The sequence below is a fragment of the Panthera tigris genome, chromosome B4 (genome assembly GCF_018350195.1).
Source record: "Panthera tigris isolate Pti1 chromosome B4, P.tigris_Pti1_mat1.1, whole genome shotgun sequence".
Classification (NCBI taxonomy): Eukaryota; Metazoa; Chordata; class Mammalia; order Carnivora; family Felidae; genus Panthera; species Panthera tigris.
Window position 1 is genome coordinate 45,454,282 of NC_056666.1, and position 13,995 is coordinate 45,468,276.

The following is a 13,995-nucleotide window of genomic DNA, read 5'->3' on the forward strand; positions in this document are numbered from 1 at the left end:
CTTGGCTGTCCCCTGGATTTTTCCGAGAGACAGAGGCACTTTTTACAGACCTTAATCCTCTGGTTTCCTGAGACAAATGACATTCTGTATTTTGATAACACTGAAGTGTCATTTGACCTTTTTTATTTACTAAAATTCTAAGATCTTTGTATAGACATAGATAGCTCTAAAATAGTAGAAACGGTCACTTCCCAAGGAGGCCTTGCTGTAGACACTTAGACTCGGTGTATATTCCCTTCCAACACTTCTCTTGCCCGCTTTCTTATTTGGTCAATTACGTGGGTGGTCTGTTGGTTTTTCATCGGATGTGACTCAAGAGAGTCTCATGTTCTACTTCTATTTTACCACGCATAAATCAGAGCTTAGCAGCTGGTGTCACCTGGGTTCTTTTAACTGAAGTTCACAATTTAGCCCTCGCTGCTGTTTCCAGGACCCGGACCCAGGCTTAAGTCAGAACTGTAAGGTTACGTCCCAAGATCAAAGTCTAGAAGCAAGAGGTCTTAGGAAGTAGAAAAATGGCGTCAGTGCCAATCTTAGAAACTACAAACCCAGGTTCTTTGACCCGTGAACCCTTGTTTGTCCACAGCTAGGATTCGCTAAATGTGGAATGATTCCTAGTCTGCCATCCCTAGGCTAGTAACTTCCAACCTCAAAGTCACCTTATATTCCAAAGTGGCTGCTGAGACTCCGGCCATCATCTCTCCATTTCAGGCAGGAAGAAGAGGAAGCAAGTGGTGGGAGGTGGGGCAGGGAACAAAAGGGTGTCTTTTTCTAGATAATTCAGTTCCGTTTTAGACAGCTTTCTTGGAACTGCACTCAACTTTTCTTACATCTCACTGGCCACTCTTTAGTGTAAAGAAGGCTGGGAAATGTAGTCTGTGCAGCTGAGCCCATTGCTGCCTGTGACATTTCAGGGGTCTCTTGCTAAGGCAGAAGAAAATGGATTCTGGGAAGGAAGTAGCAGTCTCAACCATAGGGAAACACCCTGCCCCTTCTCTTTAAAACAAATGCCTCCAGGGGGCGCCTGGGTGGCTCAGTTGGTTGAGCGGTTGAGCATCTCACTCTCGGTTTACTCATGGTCTCATGGCCTGAGTCGGGCTCTACACTGGCAGCATGGAGGCTGCTTGGGATCCTCTCTCTTTCCCTCTCTCTCTGCCCCTCCCCCACTGGTGCTGTCTCTGTCTCTCTCTCAAAATAAATAAATAAACTTTAAGATAAATAAATACATGCATCCACAAAACAAATGCCTCAGGCCAAAGGCTGGATGCCAAGTCCTCCGGCTGTGCTCTCTCGCTCTCCTTATAGTGACATCACCTCCCCCAAAAATAGACCCCAAAGGACGGGCAGCCGTTCTGTCCTCTCCCCACCCCCATCCAATTCCCCCTTGCCTATCGGATGAGATCGACTCCAACAAGAAGGGAATCTTTTTTTTTTTTTCTCAGAGTTTAAAATTTAGGTATTTATTTTAATTAATGAGAATCTTATTAAGGAGGACGCTTGTTGGGATGCGCACTGGGTGTTGTATGTGAATGATCCATCACTAAATTCTACTCCCGAAACCAATACTACCCTATATGTCAGCTAACTAGAATTTAAATACAAACTTGGAAGAAAATAAAGAAATAAAGAAATAAAATGGGCATCTTAGCTAGAGCTGGTTCATCTGAGTCTAAATGTACTTGCTCATACTTTTCCCTGCACGAATGTCACCTGCCTCTCTCCCTCCGTGCCCACCAATTCATAGAAAGCAACGCACTGTAAGCAGGTGAGTCAGATTGGGTATTCCCAGGCCGCCAGCGGTCTCCTGATCGCCCTGCCACATGACGGGGGCTGGGGGATAAGGAGGGACAGCCTTTGGGGCCTCTGTCTGCCTCCTTCAAGTACAAGATGGGCACAGTGTGGCTTTCTGGTAGAAGAGCCATGCGCTGATCACCCCAGACAGGCCGCACGAGGTTACAGAGGGGGAAAAAAATCCCCATCTTCTGCCGATACAAGGGAAGGCTCCCAGATACAAGAGGCTCTGGGATCCAGCCTCTTGCCATTTCCTTGTCAGGGGCCATGGTGGCCAGCGTTCAAGAGAGGAGGCTGGTTGGGCCGCAATAAGGTGGAAAGTATATATTTGGTTTGGCTGTTAAAACGGGAAGGAAAAGCATCCATCCTTCTCTCCTTGACTCTCTAATACTTCTCTCTCAATTCACTCCTTATTATCTCTTTTTGAACCCTGTGAACCAAACATGAAAAATACGGCTTTTTAAGGAAACCATTATGCCTTTTTTTTTTTTAAGGAAGGCATTGTGGACAAAGCATTAGTTCCCATGGTCTTCCAGTGATGCCCAGAGGGTGAAGGGGGAGCACTAAACTCCCATACTGTGGAGGAATCCAGGGACAGAGAGTCAGAAGTCACATTGGCAGCTCCGTAGGATGTCAAAGCATGGGACAGGATCCCTCCTGGGACCCAGGCTATGCCTCTCTTAGCCATCTTCATTTACAAAGCCCAGGAATTCCTCTGGGCACCCCAACCTTCTGGCCCAAACCCCACTGTGTTGCTTTCTTCCAGTGTGTGAATGGGATAGCGTTTTCCAAATATTACTTGGGCTCCGTAGGGCATCAAAGACAGAGCTGCACACATTTCTAAAACTTAAGAACTTAGCGACAAATCAACAATGAAAATTTTAGTCCCAAATAACTCAGCAATACCACCTGCTCCCCCCCACCCCCCATCCCTGACGAAAAGCAGAGCTGACTCGTCCCTTCACAGGCTAGGACCTTCAGGGGGCCTTTAATTCAGGGGGCTAGGATATTTAAACCTTCATGCCCCCACATGCTTTATTCTATAGTAATGTGTGCAAATACATACATCTTTTCCTGGATTATAAATTCTTGAAAGCCGTGGACTGCACTTTATGTCCCCTAGTGTACCTATCAGCATTAATTGGATGTTTCCCATTAGACCGGGAGGAGAGAGAAGACGTGTCACTTTAAGAGCAAGGGGAGTTCAGTGTTGACTTGATAATGGGCTTGAGTAATGAATATGGTCTGAGAGCAGGGATATTTCTCTTTCCTCAGTGACCAACCCCCAAAGGCTTGTCAAACTCTTGAATGCCCTCCTCTGCATGTAGGGGCCAGCTCTCCCAAGATATAAAGAATGTCCTCCCCCCCCCAAAAAAAGAATAAAAATAAAAGCATAATGAGGATTCCCTCAAGCAAAGAACTAAGCACTTTCTTTTGTGTTTCTTCCCTTGCAAAGGGGAAAGGGGACCCTAATTTTGCAAGACTTCAAAAAGAGGGTGCAGAAGGGCAATTGTTTCAAGGTGGCAATCATTCCTCTGTGCGCTCCTCCCCCATCCCAGCCTCTGCCAGGCAACTGCCAGAGCTTTCTGAAGAATGGCCTCCCCCGCACACACGTCCCCGGGCAGCTTCCTCTCCCTCTAGGCTGGGCTTTTCATTTCGGGCGACCGTGCATACCGATGAGCTAGACCAAGTTCTTCTGGGAAGGGCCGCTCAGCACCATTTGGTCTCGTTTCAGCTGAGGACCCCCAAGTCGTTTCCATTGCCAACCGCGTTGCCGAAATTGTGCATTCCTGGCCCCCAGCCGACGAGGTCCACAGCCAGGCGGCAAGCCGCAAGTCCAAAGGCAGTTTTGTCCATCCGTTCATCCAGCGCCAGGGCTTCCAGCTTCCAGCGCCCAGTGGTAAGAAAGGTAAACCCCCTTCCACGTGCTTGGGTCGTCGGGCCGGGTGTCCGCCAGGCAGAGCTATGCATTCGTGGGTTCGGTCAGCGCAGGGCTCTGCAGTTAGGGGTGTCTGCTGCCCTGGGCCGAGGGCAGGACAGCAGGCTGCTGGAGGCCCCGACCTTTAGCTCTTGAGACCGGCCCAGGCAAGGGCAGTGCGCCAACAGACCGAAGCAACGTGCCAAGCTCAGTGCTAACTGCAAAGCCTCCTGCTGAGGGGGCGGGGGAGCACGAAGCGGCCGCTCAACCTTGTCCACCGAGAGAGATGAGCTATTGGATTTAATCCTGTGGGTGACGACCGCGGGCCGGTTTGCTCCCGGGAATGCCCAGGTTGCGGAGGGAGCACGGGCCCAGGGACTTACAACGTGGCCCTGTGAAACAGCAGGGCGTCGTCAGACACCAGGTCTGGCACACCACGTGTAGCAGAAGCGAGAACTAGTGACCAGAGGGGGGGGTCAGCTGTCACCAAAGCCACAGCCGTAGCGAGGACCAGGAGTTCCCAGCAGATGTGCAGGAATTCTGGAGTTGAACGGGAGCACAACCACGTGCCACAGGAAGAGAAGTTCAGTCCCACTTGCCATCACTGACGACTGTCTCTGCTCGTGGCCCTCCTTCCCCAAACTCCAGCCCAGGGGTGGGACGGAGGGGAGGCGGCCCCGGGATTGCAGTAGCCGAAGTACAAGGCGCAAGTGGCGGCGGCTGCCTGGCCTGTAAGCGGAGCGGTGATGTCGCCTGTCTCGTGCCGCATTGCTGGGACCGCAAACTACCCCTTCCGGGGCTGGAAGAGAAGAGGCCCCTCTGAGTGTGCTAAAAAGTGCCTCCACCTTATTGTGATCCCCTGTGTGTGGAGAGCTGCCCCTGAACCAGCCTCAGGCTGATGCTCGTCTCCTCTGTGCACGTGAGAAATGCCGGCCCTTGTTACAGTGACTCCCAGAGAGAGGGGCTACAGGGGCAGATAAAAACTACCTACACACGGCCACGGAGACCCGCGTGCTGGTGCCTCCCAGGTGATTTGAGGCTCAGACCTCCCACTTCCCTTGCCTTTCGCTAGACCTTCCTGGGAGGTGATGGGCTGGATTAATTTCCTGGCCTCTCCTTCCCTCTTATCTGGAACACACATGAGGACTCCATGACTTCAAAGATTGTGCCATCAATGAAAAGCACTCCTGTATCAGTAACTGGCGTTTCTCTGTTTGGATTCCGTTCCGTAGCCATGACCGTTTTCCTCATGTTGGGTGGTTAGCATGTTTTGAGATAAGAAAAATCATACTCCACGTCCCCCATTCCCACGTACATACCAACAGGAGCCGTCTCTCTCTCTACCTGCCATTTTAGCCTTTGGAGTGGGAGCACTCCATAAGTGTATTTACTTATACCTCACTTTGTTGTAAAGACAGCATGCAAAGTATACATGTTAGTAAATAAGATTAATCAAATAAATCAATTTGAAAGATAATGTAAAAAGAATGCACTAGCGGGGAAATAGAGGTGGGTTTAGGAATGAGCTTAATTCCCAAAATGCAAGCCAGGAAGACCGTACCCCCTCTTAGCTGGGGCCCATAAATTCGGCTCTGTACTTTCTAGCAGCACAAAGGGGGAATATGACCAATTGGAATTTATGGTGTCCATATGGGAAAAGCAACATCTGCTCAGGAGAATCCTACCAACGAAAAAGAAGGTTCTCCTAAACATCTTCAGAGACAGGACCATGGGTCGTGGAACCAATATCGTCAACGACATTCTTACAGTAAATAAAGTGATGCATTTCATGGTGAGAAGCGGGGCGCTGAGGGAAAAAAGAAGAAAGGAAAGGAGGGGTCTGTAGGAGAGGGCAGCTGGAGTGGTTTGTGCCCCATCAGTCGAAGGAAGGTAAGAGTTAAGTTGCTGAGAATTACAAAGCACATGTCTCCCTCAGTCCCTAACCAGGCTACAAGTATTGTCCCTGGGGGCAAAAAAAAAAAAAAAAAAAGTTAAGATGATTTTTCTTCTTAAAAGAAATAACTGGAATTTTCCCCCGACAGATGGAGAAGAGCAAATAATAGCCCAAATCGTTGAGCTGCTGAAATATTCAGGGGATCAGTTGGAAAGAGAGGTATGGAGCTTCTTGAACTAATGTGATTTCTTTTCTGTGCCCACGCACTGGGACAGAGAATGGAAGCGTACTGCAGATTGTATTCCTTTGCAAGTTCTGGTTTCCACTTAGTCCTAAATTTTATTTCCCTTGGAGTCCAAATTCTTCATGCTGGCAGCATCTCAAAAATGAATCACTTTGGAAAACATAAGTAAACCTTCTGGAGCCTCCCTGGAATTTTTGGAAATGAAAAATGTAACTTTGTTATTGCAAGAAAAGACACCAATAAATTAAAATTTGCTGAATAGAATTATGAATCTGGTTCCCCGTGTAACTGATCCTCGGGGAAGTTTAGACTCTTGCATTTGCCCTGCAGTCTGGATATCGATGTCCCACGCCTGCTCCAAGGCTGGAGTCCTTCCCAAAATCTCCCCCGAGAGTGGCTGGACTGTTCTCTGCTCAAGGTCTCTCTCAGCTATTTGGCCGGGGAGGCGGATTAGTGTTACTTGGAGAACTTTGGACTTACTTCCTGCCATTTAGAAGTCAAGACCTATCATTCCCGTCAGGAAAGTGTGAGAGTGTCTTCAGATACAGAGCTGGTGAGCAGGACCCCAGAATTCTGTGCCGTTACCCACAGACTGCTGAGTAGCCTCTGGGGTCAGTCAGGGACTGGCCTGTGGACCCCTTGCCTTGTCCTGCCACGATCAGTGGATGGAAGTCAGGCCCCATGCGGCTTGTGCAGGAGGGGAAACAACACTAAGTGGCCAGCCACTCTACCCCAGTCCCAACTTCTCAGTGGGTCCTCCCTCAATGCCTTTGTCAGCAGTGTGTGCAGAGGATGGTAACTGGGAGGGCATGTGAGCTTCAAGTCCACAAGTAGAGGATGAACTGGGGTGCAGAGAAAGAAAATAGAATACGGTACATGACTTGAGGGCACTCCTATGTTTCTCCAGAACTAACATCAATGGATAGGAGTTATGGGGCAATTGATTTTCTCCATTTTAGGAATGAACTTTCTAGCACTCAGGGCTGCCTTGTGACGGAATGAGCCTCCTGTCACCAGAAGAATGGCCAGTAGATGCCAATAACCAGCCAACAGTGCAGTCCTTGTACTGGGAGGGACCTATTCGAATCCTCGAGGACTCTTTACAGCTTGAAGACGCTGTGGCTCTCATGGCAACCTCCTTCCCAGCCTCCCTAAGAAGTGACTTGCATTAGGTCAGGGAGGCAAGGGACAGGAAGTGGTACCAAGCTGAGCTTTGTGGCTCTAAAGAGAGACGCTTTCCTTTTCATCCCATAAATTACCACTTTAAAAGATCTCGCTTTGCTTGATGCACGCTCTTGATGATTTGGGGTGACGCTTTATGTTATTTATGCAGAAAACATGGTTGTTTCCCCAGTAGAGGACTCTGGTAGGAATACACAGAAGGTCTGACTTTGCTGTGTGGGTGTGAGTTCCTACTAGAGAGGGACAGTGACTCTGTCTAACCCTAACCCCTACCCCCCAACCCCATGGCTGCAGAGTGCCTGCAAAGCCCCTCATCCCTGAGACCACATGCAGGCTCATCTTGCACCTTCCTGAGATGCCAGAGGCAGGTGCAACCCAAAGGAGCAAAGAGAGAGGGGCCAGGGTACTCCATGGAAGTGTTTCTTTCTGGCATTTGATTCTTCGACCATTCTGGTAGAGTCCAGGCTTCTGGCTGCCCACTGGGGTTTTGAGTCTAGCTTCTTCAACTGGGTCGCTGATCAAAAGGGGTCCATTCTTGGTGTAGAGGACATTAGTCATTCTTGCTTCAGATTTATAAAACAGACAGGCCCCCGTGTCTCACAGAAGTTGGGGGGTGGGCTGGGCTCACATAAAGGACGCTGCTCCACCGAAATCTTTACATAGCATCTGATGCATCCCCCAGGATATCCCTTGTAGAAACAATGTTTGTTGAGAACCTGCTTAGCTTATCATTCGTCAAAGATAGAATTTCCAAATAAACATTTAATCCTTGCTCACTAAGAAACTTCTTAGTTGGAGCCAAGGTTTTCCACTGGGTGTTTCAGGGGCCCACTGTTGAGTCGGCTTCACGGGGCCAGGCTGCTGTACTAAATGCATATCCTCTTGTACACAGTTAAAGAAAGACAAGGCTTTAATGAACAGCTTCCAGGACCAGCTGTGCTACCCTGTTTTCAAGATCATCACAGACCAGTTCCTAAGGGGTGTGGACACCAGGGGAGAATCAGAGGTCAGAGCTCAGGGCTTTAAGGCTGCTCTTGCAATAGACGTCACGGCCAAGCTCACTGCTATCGACAATCACCCTATGAACAGGGTGCTGGGCTTTGGAACCAAGTACCTAAAAGACAACTTCTCGCCCTGGGTCCAGCAGCACGGTGGATGGGTAAGTGCATCCTATTTCAAAATGAACCTTCCCAGAATTCAGAGGAGACAGAATGGAAAGTTGTGGGGTTTTTTCATTTTTTCGTTTTTTTTTTTTTGTTTGTTTTTTCGTTTTTTTTAAGTGAAGGGAACACGTCTTTGAGGCAGTTCTCATGGATTTAGAAGTTGAGTGGCAAGAGATATATCCCAGTGATGGGATCCTATTTTTAGTGATTATCTTCATCATCGATAAATATTTACTAGGCTCCCAAAGGGTACATGGGATATGTGTGTTGGACCAGGGGGGACTGGTCAGATATAACAGGAAATGAAGAGATGTCAAGATATAAAATGTTTAGATATAATTTCTGTTTTCACAAATTTTGTAAGCAACCCAAGTCTGGCAGTGAGACAAGGAGAGGCAAACACTTCCTTGTTCTCTTAGCTGCTGACAGGCAGAGAGAGACACAGTGTTCATGATATTTTGTCATTGCTGCTTGGACCCAGCCATTTTGACAGAGACATTTTGATACAAAGCAAAAAGCAAACCATTAAATTTGTATCGTTTTGTTTTGTTTTATTTTAAATGAAGTTTATTTTTTAAGCAATCTCTACACCCCACGTGGGGCTTGAACTCAACAATCCCGAGGTCAAGAGTCACAAGGTCTCCCCACTGAGCCAGCCAGGTGCCCCAAATTTGTATGTTTTTTTTAATTTTTTTTATTTTTTAAATTTATTTCCAAATTAGTTAGCATATAGTGCAACAATGATTTCAGGAGTAGACTTCTTAGTGCCCCTTACCCATTTAGCCCATCCGCCCTCCCACAACCCCTCCAGTAACCCTCTGTTTGTTCTCCATATTTAAGAGTCTCTTATGTTTTGTCCCCCTCCCTGTTTTTATATTATTTTTGTTTCCCTTCCCTTATGTTCATCTGTTTTGTCTCTTCAAGTCCTCATATGAGTGAAGTCATATGATTTTTGTCTTTCTCTGACTAATTTCGCTTAGCATAATACCCTCCAGTTCCATCCATGTAGTTGCAAATGGCAAGATTTCATTCTTTTTGATTGCCGAGTAATACTCCATCGTACATATATACCACATCTTCTTTATCCATTCATCCAATGCCCATGGACATTTGGGCTCTTTCCATAATTTGGCTATTGTTGATATGTATCTGTTTTTAACTACCTGCTATCAGGCGAAACAGACATCTTCACCCCCATGCCTCAGACTCAACATCCCCCCCCTCCCCGCCAACCCCATCCTTTATCCTCATTCCTTGAGATTTCCTTAAAGCTGCCATACTCAGATGGCCTCCCAAGGTTAACCTTTCCAAAATGTGTAGCCCATAGTTTTAAATATCCATAGGCTCAGGGCACTTTATTTTGTCTGTTCAGATCCTTCTTGGAAGCACAGGCCTTTGTCCCACATTATCTTTAGTCCTCTTTCCACTAGAATGGAACAAGGATAGTGGGTTTGAGTCTGCTCCACCATGGTCAGCATGACCCTGAGGCCTCCACTCTTGGTCTCTTGGTTTCCAGAAGGAATGCAGAGCTGATCTTGCTAAGGGACTGAAGTGCCCGCTGTGGTCTTTAGTGGCTGCCTGTTAAGCTTACCTAGTCTTCTGTTCCTTTCTATTTTCCACATCTGCACCAGATATGGTAGCCATAAGGGGCTGATCTGAACAACTGAGGCTCTTAAGTATTCTAAATTCAAGCTGCCTTAACTCATGCTAAGATGCCTCGACATTATTTTGGCTTTAACTGTTCTTTCTTCCAGGACCCCCTCAAGTCCCTCCTCTGTCCCCAAGCCTTTCCTGACCGCTCTAGCATAAGGGCCTCACTAGCCTCTGACTTCTTACAACACTTCATATCTGCACTATAATTACATACAGGAAAGAATCATCCTGGTTAATGTTAATATATTTTTCCAAAATATATTTTTCAAAATATAATTTGGTCTTGTTAATATATTTTCCCAAAAAGATTGTAAGTATCCACTGGGTCCATGGGCCAGTTCTATTCAGTCTATAAATAGACTAAAAGTCTATGTAGTTGGTTAATGCAGCTGAAATGCCAACTGTGTTCTGTAAAAAAAAAAAAAAAAATAGTCTACACCAAAAGCACAAACAACAAAAGAAAAAATAAATTGGATTACATCAAATTAAAATTTTTTCTGCTTCAGGGGCACCTGGCCAGCTCAGTCGGTGGAGCATGTGACTCTTGATCTTGGGGTTGTGAGTTTGAGTCCCACGTTGGGTGTAGAGAGTATTTAGTAAATAAATATCTTAAGAAAGACAAATTTAAAAAATAAGTAATTTTTTTCTGCTTCAAAGGACACTACCAAGAAAATGAAAAGACAACACACAGAATGAAACAAAATATGTCCAAATCATATATCTGAAAAAGAACTTGTATTCAGAATATGTAATAAATTCTTACAACTCAACAATAAAAAGACAAAAGCCAATTTTGAATAGACATTTCTCCATAGAAGATATACAGATGGCCAGTAAGCAATGAAAAGACGCTTGCTTAACATCTTCATTTCAACATTAGGCACATGTGAATCAAAACCACAGTAAGATATCATTTCACATGCACTAGCATGGCTAAAATAAAAAAGACAGATGTTGGTGAGGATGTGGAGAAATGTGAACCCTCATCCACTGCTGGTTGAGTTCTAAATTTTCCCTTTTAGAAACAATTTGGCAATTCCCCCAAAATATTAAACATAGAGTCACCAATTCCACTCAGATATATACCCAAGAAAATTGATAACAAATGTTCACATAAAAACTTGTGCATAAATGACCATAGCAGCATTCATTTTATGCATAATAGCCTGAAAGTGGAAACAACCCAAATGTTCATCAGTGATGAATGGTGAATAGCAAAACCAAAGGCAGTATGTCCATACAGTGGAATATTATTTAGGCATAAAAAGGAATGGAACAGATGGATGAACCTTGAAAACATTATGCTAAGTAAAAGTTAGACAAAAGGGTCATATACCATACGTTGTAAGATTCTATTTTCATGAAATGTCCAGAATAGGTGAATTCACAGAGACAGATTAGAGAAGAAGAGAGAGAATAGGGAGTGACTGCTAATGGATAAAGAGTTTCTTTTTGTGTGATGGAAATGTTCTAAAATCAGCCAAACGTGATGGTTGCACAATTCTGTGAATTTACTAAAAACCACTGAATTATATATTTTAAAAGGATGAACTCTGTGATATATTTCAACAAATCTGTTATGAAAAAATGGTGGTTCTAATTCTATCAAGCAAATTAAAAGACAAAAGAAAAAAGAATACATTTTTATTTACTTATTTTTAATTTGGCTGCTGGTGTTAGAGAGAAAAACAGTTTTAATTAGAGAAGATTGATGGATTTTTGGTAGAAATAATAAAGGGAATTTTCAAAGCCTTCAGAATTTGATGGCATTGTTCCTTATCATTTGTAATTTATTAGTTTACTTTTCCAGGTCATCATAAATCCGAATTTTAAGTCTTGGCCACAGTTAGGTTTAATTTGGAGCATGTGGCTGGAAATTGGAAGAGGGAAGAAAAAGAATGAGAGAGAAAGGACTATAATTTTTCCAAGGCTGATAGAGGAGTTGCAAAAAATAAAGAAGGAGGATGTTGATAAAAGAATATTTACAAGTTGATATGAGTTATGAAAATGTGAAGGAGATGTGGACACCTGTGCTCAGTCTCCAAGCACAAGAAAGAAAGATGACACTGGGTGGCAAGCTTCTAGGGACTTCCATTGGCTCTTGGTATTTTGGTGGCACTCCAGGGTGTCCTTATAGTGGTAGGGAAGGAGGAAAATGATTCCTATGCACCAGTTTTCCAGGGTTCCTAACTATCCCAGTGTTTCACATTTCCTGCAAGTACATCTATCTTCCCAACGAAATTGTAAACACAAGGGCAGATTTATGTATTTTATGCTTGTCTCTCAACACTCCCATTCTTTCTACATGCATCATAGATGTTCGGCCAATACTCTTAGCATAATCAATCAATCAATCAATCAATCAAATGAAAGAATAACAACTGTATCTAAAAAACATGTTAGGGGCATCTGGGTGGCTCAGTGGGTTAAGTGTCCGACTCTTGGTTTTGGCTCAGGTCATGATCTCACAGTTCATGGGTTTGACCCCAGAGTTGGGCACCATGCTTGGGATTCTATCTCTCTAGTTCTATCTCTATCTCTATCATCTCTATCTCTATCTCTATCTCTACCTCTACCTCTGCTCCTCCCCCACGTGCATACTCTCTCAAAAATAAACTTAAAAAACATAAAATAAAAAATAAAAAGCATGCTAAACTAGCTCCCATGAGATTTTAATTCACCCGTTGGCCATTTTTCCTCATTGTAAAGGACTGTTCAAATAGTCACCCTGTGCTCCTACAACTTCATCCATTTCACAGAGCTTTGCAAAGAGCATAATCTTCAACTTTCCATAATCTTCAACTTTCCAATATCTACTCCTTTGAATTTTTTTTTTAACTCTTTTGAATTTTAAATACAGCATCAAAGCCTTTCCCCATCTAGCCTATCAGCCCTGGGTGTGTAACCTAAGTCCTTCACATATGTTTTCCTTTCCTGAATACCAAGGCTGCTGGTCATCTTTCCAAACCTCCCCCCAACCCTAACATAGTCTCTGAAACCCGGGTCATGCCTGGGACAAGAGAGCAGAGTTAACAGGTTTATGTTTTCAGTTCAACAGTGAATTAAACTTGGAATTTTGTGAATCTATTTCCCTTTTTCCCCTCTAGGAAAAAGTGCTTGGGATATCACATGAAGAAGTAGACTGAAAAATCAGAAGATTTGTAATCTGGAATACTCATTATCCAGCTAGGATCCTGTCTACATTGGTCTCAGCATAGACTATGGGAGAAAATTAACATGTACAAGGCAGAGGGAGCACTGAAGTTTTCAAAGTCATTGTTCCTGTGAATCCAGAGGCCTGAGGAGAGAGGCCTTGTCTGTCTGCAGCTCATAGAATGTAGTAGTGTGGCCAGTGACATCCATGTTTCCCAGGTTCTCCAATGAGTGTGGGAGGAAGTCTAGGAAGACAAGTGGTAATTTTCCTTTCAGATGTTCAGAACAGAGACAGTCACCTTGCCTCTGTTGGCTGCTTTGGGGAAATTTTGTTACAGATATTTGCTGATCTCATAAGGGCGAAATGATAAATTGTGCATGTGTTTACTCTTTGGTTTTCTAGTACCATTTCTTTTTAAACTACACTTGGGATGGCCTAATAATGATGTTGTTTCAAGCCTACTTTTAGGAAGATGTTGCTATTGATGTTGGTAGATGCAGTTCAAAGAGACTTGAGTTCACTGCTATATCCACTAGTTTGGGGATATATTATCATGTCTGCCTTTTGACTCACTTCCCTAGAAAAATGCTTTGGCAGTTTGAAAAACTTCCATTTGGCAGAAAATTATTACTTCTACCTCCCTCAGCAATCTCAGAGACCCCACCTCTATTTCTCAAGGACTCTGAAATTTTCTTTATTTTTTTTGTGGTAGTGTAATGATTAGTAGCTGTTAAACACGTGCAAAGACCACTGTCAAGACTATCTTACATGGGGCACCAAGGTGGCTCAGTCGGTTAAGCATCCGACTTTGGATGAGGTCATTATCTCACGGTTCGTGAGTTTGAGCCCCGCATGGAGCTCTGTGCTGACAGCTCAGAGCCCGGAGCCTGCTTCGGATGCTGTGTCTCCCTCTCTCTCTGCCTCTCCCTGCACTTGTGCTTTCTCTCTCTCTCTCAAAAATAAACATTAAAAAAAATTTTTTAAAAGAGTATCTTA

At 44.7% G+C, this 13,995-nt stretch overlaps 1 protein-coding gene across 4 annotated transcripts in view; it reads left to right on the top strand.

Annotated features, from left to right (window-relative positions):
- The window catches only part of BCL2L14 (BCL2 like 14), a 53,565-nt gene that overhangs the window by 23,936 nt on the left and 15,634 nt on the right, over window positions 1-13,995 (top strand). For 2 of the 4 annotated variants that reach the window (XM_042991768.1, XM_042991769.1), the window contains 3 exons: window positions 3,527-3,700; window positions 5,752-5,822; window positions 7,922-8,188. In XM_042991768.1, the coding sequence (XP_042847702.1) occupies window positions 3,527-3,700; window positions 5,752-5,822; window positions 7,922-8,188 (512 nt within the window). Of the gene's footprint in view, window positions 1-3,526; window positions 3,701-5,751; window positions 5,823-7,921; window positions 8,189-12,952; window positions 13,386-13,995 lie in introns of those variants that run through there. The other 2 variants (XM_007076314.2, XM_042991770.1) reach the window with 2 other exon arrangements.